Source organism: Ranitomeya variabilis, chromosome 2 (genome assembly GCF_051348905.1).
Source record: "Ranitomeya variabilis isolate aRanVar5 chromosome 2, aRanVar5.hap1, whole genome shotgun sequence".
In the NCBI taxonomy this organism is placed as follows: domain Eukaryota; kingdom Metazoa; phylum Chordata; class Amphibia; order Anura; family Dendrobatidae; genus Ranitomeya; species Ranitomeya variabilis.
In genome coordinates this window covers 1,017,533,541-1,017,545,589 of record NC_135233.1, presented here as the reverse complement: position 1 = coordinate 1,017,545,589, position 12,049 = coordinate 1,017,533,541, and the positions used below count along the sequence as shown (strand labels likewise).

The following is a 12,049-nucleotide window of genomic DNA, read 5'->3' as shown; positions in this document are numbered from 1 at the left end:
TGTCAACTTTGCTTAAGTTTCTTGATATAAGCCAGATGTCTCAGGAGAAAGACACAATGGATTCTTTCAGTCTGATCTCCACAATTCCCCCCTTTGACATATTCTTTTTTTATTACCACAGGGCCAAAGACAAAGCCTTTATTTTTGGTATTACACATGCACACACTTATATTATTAATAAGAGAATCAAATCTAGTATTAATTCTTCTATCGCAAATTATTTTCTTCTTTAGCAGTATATGCTTTTTTGCAATGGCTTGCATGTATCCATGATGCCTTTCCTTCAAGCTTGACTGATGTAGGTGTTGTCAACAGGACTTGGAAGGGTCCGTCAAACCTTGGTTCTAGAGCCTTTCTGGTGTGTCTTTTTACATAGACTTGATCACCTGGTTCCAACTTGTGACTTCCTTCAATGTTGTCAGGATCTGGAAGGGAAGCAAAAACTTGTGCATGCACCTTAGTTAATTGTTTCTGAAGATTTTGCACATAAGAAGTCAATGACTCAATATTTAACACAAGTTGCTGTGGAAAATAACATCCTAAATTGGCAGTCCTACCAAACAAAATTTCATATGGAGACAGTTTAGTCTTACCCCTTGGGGTATTGCGTATTGAGTAAAGGGCCAGTGGAAGGCATTCTGTCCAAGGCTTTCCTGTTTCAGCCATGGCTTTCTGTATTTTTAATTTTAAAGTTCCATTCATGCGTTCCACCTTACCAGAACTTTGAGGATGGTACGGAGTGTGTAACTGACTTTCAACACCCAACATTTTCAGTACATTTTGAAATATTTCTCCAGTGAAATGAGTACCCCTATCTGACTCGATCACTTCAGGGAGACCGTAACGGGGTATCAGTTCGGCAACTAGCTTTACAGCAGTGTTTTTAGCTGAAGCCTTCCGAACTGGATAGGCCTCTGGCCACCCCGAGAACATGTCCACACATACCAACACATACTCATACCCATTACTTTTTGGCAGCTGGATAAAGTCTATTTGTAATCGCTGAAACGGATAGAGAGGTCGGACGTGGTGCTTCATAGGGGTCTTTGTTGTCTGTCCGGGATTATGTGCCAGGCATATAGCGCATGCAGCACAATAGTCTCTTGCATAGTTGCCAAAACCTGGAGCCAACCAGACTTGCTTTGCCAGTAGTGTCATTGCATTTGCAGACACATGAGTAGGGTGGTGCAGTCCACCAACTACAATCGGGTACCAGGCTCTAGGCAGACATATTAGTCCATCTTTCTTCCAAATTCCTGCTTGTTCTTCTGCCCCTTCCTTTTTCCATCTATCCCTCTCCTCTTCTCCTGCATCTTCCTGTGCTTGTCTCAGTCTATCTTCAGTATTTTCTGTGGGGTTTACAGTATGAACCTGTCGTAAGGGTTTGACTGCTGCTGCTTTGGCTGCTTTATCAGCCCTACTATCATTTCCCCTAGATTCCCTAGTGTCGAGTCTCACATGTGCAGCTACCTTAATTACTGCTACTTCTTTTGTTTCTTGTGCAGCCTCTAAGATCTGTTTGATCAAAGAAGCATGTTTTACAGGTTGTCCTGATGCTGTCATGTAACCTCTAGCTCTCCAGATTACTCCAAAGTCAAACACAATACCATGTGCATACCTAGAATCAGTGTATATATTAGCTGTCTGATTCTCAGCTATTTTTAGCGCTTCAATCAATGCTGTTAGTTCTGCTTCTTGTGCAGACTGTTTTGGTGGAAGTGGTTCTGCTTTGAGAGTTTCAGATTCTGACACAACTGCATACCCTGTATGAAAGTTACCTGTGTCATCTGCAAACCTACTACCGTCTATAAACAGCTCTAAATCTGGATTTTGAAGTGGTGTTTCGGATACATTGGGTAAGCCTGCTGTTTCTTGTAAAATGAGCTCTGTACAATCATGTTTGTCTGTAGGGAAAAAATTTGCGTGTGGATCAGTGTCCTTATTCCCCCCTTCAGACTCGAGAGGTAGCAGTGTAGCTAAATTGAGAGTCTGAAGCCTTGCAAATGTGATAGTAGAGGGGAGCAGCAAAGAACACTGTAGCCGCAAATGTCTGGCCATGGAAATGTGTTTTGGTTGGACCTGGTTTAATATCCCATAAACATCATGCGTAGTTTGAACTGAGTGGATACTCTAGGACAATTTCTGATGCTTTGTCCAACAATAGTGAGACAGCAACAACTACACGTACACAGGTTGGCGCTGCTCTAGCTACGGGATCTAACCTTGCTGAAAGATATGCAATTGGTCTTTGTTTCCCTGCATGCTTCTGGGTAAGAACTCCTGTAGCATGGGAATCAACTTCTGCAGCCATAAGCTGAAATGGTTTGGTGTAGTCTGGTAGCCCTAACGCTGGAGCTGAAACAAGGGCATCTTTTAATTGTTGGAACGAAATCTGACCTTCTTTTGTCAACAAATAAGGTTCACTTTTTACACAGTCATACAGTGATTGCATTAGTTGACTGGCATGTATAATCCATTGTCTACAATGAGACACTATTCCTAAAAATGCTCGTAGCTGTTTATGATTTCTAGGCTCATTCATCTGTCTTATTGCTTCAGTTCTTTGAGGTGTAAGATGCTTTTTACCTTGAGAAATGCAATGACCTAGAAAGACCACTTTGATCTGACAAACTTGTAGCTTTTGTCTATTCACTTTACACCCTTCTTTTTCTAGAAAACATAGTAAACTCACAGTGGACCTTTCTGCAGTTTCTAGATCTGGGCAGCAAAGTAGTATGTCATCCACATACTGTAAAATTACTACCTGTGTTTCAGGTCCAAACCTCTGAAGGACTGTTTGTAGGGCATTTGAATAAAGAGTAGGGGAGTGTATCATTCCCTGTGGAAGGCGTGTCCACGCCAACTGTTTGCCCTTAAATGTAAATGCAAACAAATGCCAACTATCTTGGTGTAAAGGAACCGAGAAAAATGCATTTGAAAGATCTATTACAGTAAACACTTGAGAACTGGCTGGTATCTGTGATAGTAACGTATGAGGATTGGGTACAACTGGGGTGATTGGATCTAGAACTTTGTTTATTTCTCTTAGATCATGTACCATACGATATTTGGGCATAGAACCCTTATCAAGAGTTCTCTTCTTGACTGGATACAGAGGAGTGTTAGCAGGTGATTGTATCTCTACCAAAACTCCTTTCTCTCTATATCCCTCTATCTGTTTTGTGATCGCTAGTTCCTGCTGGGCACTCACAGGGTATTGTCTGAGCTGTGGGAGAACAGTTCCTGGTTGCACAGATAGTTTTACAGGAGAGATATGCAATAATCCCACATCAGTGTCACCCTGTGCCCACAGTGTTTCTGGGATCATTGAGAGGTCTAGATCTGTGGTGTACTCTTTTTCTTCAGTATAATCCTCAAAAGCCTGAATTCTAACATATTGTTCTAATGTTTCTGCATCATCAGGGATAGTCAGCATAACTGTGCCATCTTCCCTAAATTTGATGTTAGCTTCTAATTTCTTTAGTACATCAGTTCCTAACAGACATGTTGGGGCACCTCTGGCATACAAAAATCTGGATGCAAAACATTTAGGTCCTAATGAGACCTCTAGGGGCACAGTATATGGCAGTGTTCGAATTACCCCATCATAACCCTCAGCAAAAGTTGTTTGTTCTGAAATATCTTCCGGATTCGGAAGAAAATCTTGATTCAAAATTGAGGAAGTTGCACCTGTATCTATCAAAAATGGAATCTCTCTCCCCCCCACATTCACCTGTATCATAGGTCTTCTAGCTGGTAGGGAAGTTTGTAACACATCGAGTCAATCTGAATCTGGTATGGGACCATCTATGATGGTAGATTTCTGCTGGTTGTCCATTTGGGGAGGGTTATTTCTGGGAACAAATTTGCCTGACTTTATATCTGCCAACTTCTTCCTGCACTCTCTTTGGAAATGACCTGGCTTTTTACAGTAGTGGCAAGGAAAATTGTGTCTCACTCTTCCTCCTGTATTAGCTTGTGCTATTCTAACAGGCTTACGATTCTCTCTCATATCCATGGCTATTCCTAAACATCGTTGTTTCACAATATTTGGTTGTTCAATTGTTCTCCAATCTGGAGTAGAGGATTTAAATTTTTCTCTGATTTTCGGATCTAGCCCCTCTATTAATTGTTTTGTAAAAAGTCTCCTTACTGAAGCATCAGTCAAATCCAATCCTTCATCCCTAAAGCTATTTTCTAGTTCTTGACTATATTCTTCAATACTTTGCCCAAATTTCTGCATAATCACACCTGTAGACCCCCTTTCCCTCTGTTTTCCTCTCATGAAAATTATTAATGCCTCTGTGAACTGGGTACCTGATGCTTCTGTCTGTAAGGCACCCCCTTCTGCCACTGGTCTATTGGGCTGTAGGTGTGTCAATAATTCCTGAAAAAGTCCGGGGGACATTTTCATTCTACATAATTCTTCCCCGTCCGCCCAGACCCCAGCATGAGTCTGCATGATTTGTTGTATATACTGCGCAAACCTTATAGGATATTGAGTGGGATCAGGCGCATTATGCAGGAGGGACATACCCTCAGCAGGGGACCAAGGAAAGTATTGTCTGGTCTGATGATATCTGGTGTTCATTACCCCGTCAGCACCAGGTTCCCTAAAGGGTCTTGGTACTACCCTAACAGGGGCAAGTACAGCACCATATCTAGGTGTACCACAGGCTAGGCAATCATTTCTCCAATCTGGATTTTGTTGTCCACAGTGTGAACATTCCCATCCTCCTACCCCACCAAGATTGGGATACAAGACTGGAAATTGTTTTCCTCCTTCTACTCTTCCAGATGGTACAAATGATTGGGCTTTTGGATCTAGGTAAGGTGGCGGGATTATGTCACAACTTTTTCCCTTCCCCATGATCCATTTGGAAGTGTCTGGATCGTACTTCCAATTCTCCTCTTTAGCTGTTTTTGAGACCTCTATCATACAGTGTATGATTTCTTCCCACCCATTGTCTTTGATAATTCCACCTCGTTCTTTACTCAGTTTTTCCCATTCTGTACTGAACATAAGTGCTTCTGAAATTCCCAATTTTTCTCTTACCCTCCTAATCTGCCTTCTGACTATCTTTCCACATCTTTCCTGTATGATATCTGCTGCTTCCACTTGTCCTAAGACGGTTTTTGTCTGTTTATTTCCCATTTTTCTCTTCAATATTAGCTATTTCTACCCCAGGTGACGTTTGGACAATCACTCACTCTATGGTGATGTCTCGTTGCCTTCTCTCCTAGGGAGCTAAAATATTGAAAGGCTTGTCTGCTCCATTTCTTCTAATATGCAGGACGTACTTAAGTGCTATTATGCATGCAAACAGACCCAGCAACACCATACAGATCACAAAACTTTCTGTGTCAGTTAGCATACTTGTCCCAGGCTCATGAAACCGCGTCCTGGGCTCATTCTATCAAACCTTATCCAGAAATGAAGGAGGTTAAGCACTTAATTGAGAGTCAAGCATGGGCGGAGGTCTCCCAGAAGGACGCAACCACATGACCCAGTTAGGCTGACTTCCGTGTATAAGGCTTATACCCCAACTATTTCGGCTTATTTTTCTACGCACTTTTGCTCTTCTTTCACAACATACCACAACCTTCACACTGTTCACACACTGCCAGGGACAGGACTCATAAATCTATACAATATGGTAACCCGAGTTTTATAGGTATCTACTCACTACTAGACTAACCCAGCGTGACACGGCTCATAGAGATCTTTCGGATAATACAGGGCAGATAAAAGAGAACTAATAATGTCTCTTACCTGGCCAGGTTTTTCAGTTCATTTGCCGTCCATTATCCCAGATCTCCGTTGTCCGTATCCGCAGGTAAATCTCGAGCAAATACTCTCACCTCAGGTCCCTGTTCGGTGCGCCAAAGTAATGTTAAGTCCTTCTCAGTCCCTGGCTTACTAGAGGTAGGGATCCGAGTGAAATGACACGCAGCACAAAAGGTTGTGTGATCATATACAGGGGAAGCCCAGGAGCACGTCTGACTCACTGGGCTCTACCCCCTCCTTTTTATAGCAAAAAGTTAAACATTTTACAGACATGCGTACAAGCGCTCATATTTCACATCCTTTTACAAAAACAGTCTATACTAGAGATAAGGTACAGCTTCTAGTATGTAGGTAAAAGGTTACAACACAGAAGGAATGCGTCCATAAAAGGAAATGTCAACTTTGCTTAAGTTTCTTGATATAAGCCAGATGTCTCAGGAGAAAGACACAATGGATTCTTTCAGTCTGATCTCCACAATCCTACTGACAGATTCCCTTTAATCAAAACTTTCTATCTGTTTTAGTGAATCTGCATTGTATGTCCTGAGATCCCATAGTTTTTGTGCAGAAGGTTGTATTATTTTCTGTATGTAGACCACAGATGTACATGTATTCACTTCCCCTAATACTCAGTGGCCCCATAGTGCTAGTATAGTGCTGGATAGGGCACCTTTTCCGGGATAATCATACAGGCCAATATTCTCTGAAATTCCCAGGACTCCCTACTTCTGCAGAAGCGGACACCAGACGTTGCACAAGAAGTGTAACAGACCGGGCTGTTACACTTCTTGTGCAACGTCTGGTGTCCGCTTCTGCAGAAGTAGAGACGTGTTGGACTCAGAACGTCCCTGCATTACTAGTGCTGACGGGGCGACTGTCCTTTAGAAACCTCTGACATGTCACAGTGAGATGTCAGATGTCTTGAGTGATGGGGGGTCTGCGTGTTGAGACCCTACCGATTGCTAGGGTATAGGGGCAGCTGAGCACTGCGCCTCCTTGGCTTGGTTCAGTTCCTTGGCTGATTCTCGGAGATGGGGCAGACCGGTCTACGCATTCGTGAAATGTCGGAACATCGCTAAGGCCCGTTTCACACCGTTTTTGTGGTGTATTCATTTGTACTGTCAAAAAAATAAATATTTAAACAGAGGAGTTTGTATTTACATAAAATATAATTGAAAAAATGTTTGTAAAACCGGGTTCCACTTGATACGCGTCTGGATATATATATATATATATACATATGCTTCTATCGTTTTTTGTTTTTTTTTTAAGTCATTTAAAAAAAAAAAAAAAAAAAAACTGCCTTAAAATGCATCTGCTGCATTTGTTTTTTTACAATGGATCAGTTTTTTTTTACACTATAAAACAGTGAGGCTGTTAAAATTGAGTTAGGCGTAGTGTGAATGGGTGTCATGCAGCCTCTCCAAGGATCAGCCAAGACATGTGAAGGAGCACATCCCTCTGATGAACTCCTCTGCCTTTTCATCTCTGCGATCAGTGGGTTTTCTGAGAATCTCATATGTCTCTGACAAGTTACATTTTATTTTTACAAAGTTAGTCACTCTTTTTAAAGAGTTTCTTCATCAAAACCTTCTCTATTGTAAATGAGGCCTTCTGTAATCTGCACTGATCGCCAGGAAAATTCGCTTTCAGCCAAACGTCCAGGCAATGAATGGACGTGCCACGTCTGCCGTAGCGGAGCCATTTTCGGCTGGTCCCCACTGACATAACAATGGCCAGGGGCGATGTGACTGACATATAATCTTATGGATATTCTCTCTCTCTCTCTCCAGATTCAGAATAAGCAAGAGAAGAAGCCGGGGACCCCTCCTCCTGCCCCCGTCATTGCCCCTGTGCTTCCTCGCCCGGCCTCGCCGCCTCCTGCCAGCAAGGTCACCGTTGCCCCTTCCCTGTCCATAAACATTCCACGATTTTACTTCCCAAAGGGGCTGCCCAACCCTAGCACCAACAATGACGACTCCATCTCCAAGATCGAAGCTGCGTTCTCTAGCATGGAGGACGAGAAGGCCGACATCTACGAGATGGGGAAGATTGCCAAGGTAATTTACAGTCCATGGGAAGGTTTAAGGCTGGGTCTGGAAAGGGATTTATCAACATGGAGGCTATGGATATGGTAATCATAGAAGCACAAAGTATGTTAGAAGGTTGTACATATATGTTCATTATCCATGGTAAGACACTACAGATGATCTGTGTAGTTTGATCCTATTGTCATTTTCCCCTTAAATGGCCGTTCATAAGGTTCCAAATTCTCCTCTGTCCATGTGATGGGGAATAACTTTCCTATCACTGGGGGTTTGACTGCCGTGGCCCCCACTGGTCCGAGACCTTTGGCGCTCCTGATTGGAGGGTAGCACGCATGGTTGATCTGCGCTCTATTCAGCCATTCCGGCCCTGGCTCTCCCGATCGGTGAGGGTCACAGCAGTCGGACCCCCAGTAATTGGAAAATTATCCCCTATCCTTCTGATGGGAGATAACTTCCAAACCTGAGTACACCCCTTATAAAGCTGCATCTATCTCACAGTGGTGTATGCATATAGAACTAATCACAAAAGGCATATTTCATATTAAAGGGGTGGCCTAGTTCATGGGCGGCCTCCCTGTTCTGCAACGTTATCTCTGGCTGGAGCGGAGAATGGTTACAAAAAACATCTTCCCTCCAGGAGGAAAATGCAGTAATGTGTAACATTCAATTTTACCATTTGGTGGCGCTGTTCCCATAGATTACAGTTAATAGGAGTTCAGGGGGCTACTGTATGATCAGTTACTGGGGGCTACTGTATGATCAGTTACTGGGGGATACTTTATGATCAGTTACTGGGGGATACTTTATGAACCCCCTTAAGGAAAGTCTGCTTACAGAACCCAAAGTGTAGCAATAGAAGAGGTGACACATGTCTGTACTGTAAGATGTTGTACTTTACCTTCCGGATGTCCATATACCGCCTTGGTATACATTATATACCGCCTTGGTATACGTTATATACCGCCTTAGTGTACATTATATACCGCCTTGGTATACATTATATACCGCCTTAGTGTACATTATATACCGCCTTAGTATACATGATATACCGCCTTGGTATACATTATATACCGCCTTGGTGTACATTATATACCGCCTTGGTGTACATTATATACCGCCTTGGTGTACATTATATACCGCCTTAGTGTACATTATATACCGCCTTAGTGTACATTATATACCGCCTTAGTGTACATTATATACCGCCTTAGTGTACATTATATACCGCCTTGGTGTACATTATATACCGCCTTGGTGTACATTATATACCGCCTTGGTGTACATTATATACCGCCTTGGTGTACATTATATACCGCCTTAGTGTACATTATACATCGCCTTAGTGTGCATTTTATACCGCCTTAGTGTACATTATACATCACCTTAGTATACATTATATACCGCCTTAGTGTACATTATATACCGCCTTAGTGTACATTATATACCGCCTTAGTGTGCATTATATACCGCCTTAGTATACATTATATACCGCCTTAGTGTACATTATATACCGCCTTAGTGTGCATTATATACCGCCTTAGTGTGCATTATATACCGCCTTAGTATACATTACCCCTTGTTCTTCAGGTGTGCGGCTGCCCGCTGTACTGGAAGGCTGCCCTGTTTAATGGAGCTGGTGGAGAGAGGACTGGGGTGGTGTCCGTGCACTCGTTCATTGCGATGTGGAGAAAGTAAGTAATGGCTGAATCCTGTAGAGCCAATGTATTCTTGTACCAGTGTAGGAGAACGTTACCACAAGAGCTTACAATCCGGGGGATATGGGCAGCCATGCAACAGATGTAAAGTGTTATTTTTTTATTCATGCAGAAGAGGAGGAACCTAGAATAAGATGCATGAATAAATTTACTTGTAGCATGCACTACTAGAAGGAGCTGAAAGTGGTTATCCAGGTAAAATACAATTTTGTCCAGGGGATGTGATATCTATAAAAGCACAGCCAGTCATACTTGCATGCCATCAATCACCTGGATCCAGGCTGCTCAGTAGTGCAGAGAAGACAGGAAGCGGTGTTGTCAGATGTTTCATGATGACACGCTGCCCAGTCATCTGACCGCTGCAGCCAATCACAGGCTGCAGTGGTTGGGGGGCTGGTGAAACGGTGACATCACCAGTTCTTCTCCATGCAGAACACAGAGCAGCTTGTGCTGGATCCAGGTGGATGTCAGCATGACTTTTTATTATTCTTTACTTATTCCATCCCCTGGTCCAAGTTGTATTTTATCTAGACAATCCCTTTAAGAAATGACTACCTGCTGTGTATCATTCGATCCATGTATAACCATCTACATCCAGCTCCTTAGCCCCCTCTAGTGGTGGCAGCAGACGGGTACAATCTTATGATTTCACTATAGATCTAGGCACGTCACGTTCCATCTTCTGTTTAATAGGAAATGAAACGACACAGAATATAGAACCCACTGTGAGTGGAAATAACACCGGGATCTGAGAGTGTTCATTTCAGGGCATTGACTGTCAGCGTGAAAAGGCTCAGGAAAGGAGCAGAGGGCGGGTGACAAGGGCACGTGAATTAGTAAACGGCTGAATGAGGGAGAGGGAGAGCGGCAGGTCATTGAATCAGCGAAATATGAAGATGTATAAGAGCATTAATACAATGACCATGATGAGACCTTTTTCTGTACATGCTCCTATAGAATAACAGTGAGGCAGATTGCCAAGATGTCTGTCCACACATTAATCAAAGGGATTTCTGGCTGAACAGCAGCTATAAAACCTTCGGCAGCATAATTATTTTTGGGGAAAAGTAGGCAGAGCTTCGGTGACTTTTGACCCTTTTACCACACAAAATAGAGGCAGAAAACAGTGTCATCTACAACGTGTGCATTTGGGGAGAGACTGGCGCAACCATGTAGACGTGACTCCAGGATTTCTCAGGAGTCCACGTAGTTCTCAAAGCATCAGCAATAAAAATAAACAGCTAACACGAGACCGCAATCTTTGATTCAAGTTTTCATCCTGTCAGCAGGATTTTGCTAAGTAAACTACAGGCATTGTCATGTGGGCATTATTACACTCATTAAAATGAAACCTGGGGTGAAGAAATCAGTCTTGTGGTTCTTGTGTAATCAGTGATAGAAGTTTTCAGCTGATGAGATGCCCGTGCTCTGGGGCAGGACTGTAGGCAGAGTCTTATCGTCCTGCTCTAGGCCAGAGAAACCAAGGAAACACCTGCCCACTGGCCGCCCCGAAGCATAAACAGTCTCTCTGTTTGACAGTGAGGGTGATCAATGAGTGGAGCAGGCTGCCATGAAAGGTGGTGAGTTCTCCTTCAATGGAAGTCTTCAAACAGAGGCTGGACTGAGATCTGTCAGATGGTTTAGTGACTCCTGCATTGAGCAGGGGGTTGTACACGATGACCCTGGAGGTCCCTTCCAACTCTATGATTCTATGACTCCTCACCATTAAGCTCCCACTACAGAGACCACTATGCCTCCTCCACCCGCACTTTTTCTGTCCATCTTCACGAAACGATCATCACGCCTAGACTCTGCATGCCTTCTAATCACTGGTCTCGCGCTGCTGGCACAGAGGACTGCGACAGCCAAATATAGCACACCAGCAATGTCAGCAGCAGTGTCACTCATTGTGGCCTTCTCGCCCCTTGGTGACTGATAATGATTTTCACACCCGATGTGCTATGAACTGGCCACAGATGAACCATTCCTATTACATGTGCTTAATACAGTCTGTGTCTTACTATGACCCCCGTCTAATACAGCTGTTATCTCCCGCAGGTTATTACAGAACTGTCATGATGACAATTCCAAATTTATGAACCTTTTAGCAAAACCCGGCTGCAACTACTTAGAGCAGGAAGACTTCATCCCCCTCCTACAGGTGAGAGCTCTCCTCATGGTAGCCGCTGAGCGTTATCACAACTACTAAAGTTTTCTGAAGAAGGACCCATCACTTGCCATAGGTACGTTTTACCTGGTGTCCCTGTTCTCCTGAATCTAGTACTTACTGTTGTCCCTGCTCCTCTCCTTTCCTGAGATATGTCCCTTCTTCCCTGTATCTAAATCTAGTCTTTCTCCAAGGGGGTGTGGTCCTCAACTCTTCCCTGTGGGCGTTTTCATGAGGATCACACCCCTTTGGCTAACGAGACTAGATGTACATGCAGGAAAGATGGGTCGTATCTCCGGAATGGAAAGGAGCAGAAACAAAATGAAAACTA

The 12,049-nt window shown here is 43.3% G+C and overlaps 1 protein-coding gene across 5 annotated transcripts in view; it reads left to right on the top strand.

The window, feature by feature from the left end:
* Positions 1-12,049, top strand: part of PPP2R3A (protein phosphatase 2 regulatory subunit B''alpha) — a 208,838-nt gene that overhangs the window by 183,095 nt on the left and 13,694 nt on the right. For all 5 annotated transcript variants that reach the window (XM_077291315.1, XM_077291312.1, XM_077291311.1 and 2 more), the window contains 3 exons: positions 7,582-7,848; positions 9,424-9,527; positions 11,610-11,712. In XM_077291315.1, coding sequence (XP_077147430.1) covers positions 7,582-7,848; positions 9,424-9,527; positions 11,610-11,712 — 474 coding nt within the window. The remainder of the gene's footprint in view (positions 1-7,581; positions 7,849-9,423; positions 9,528-11,609; positions 11,713-12,049) is intronic.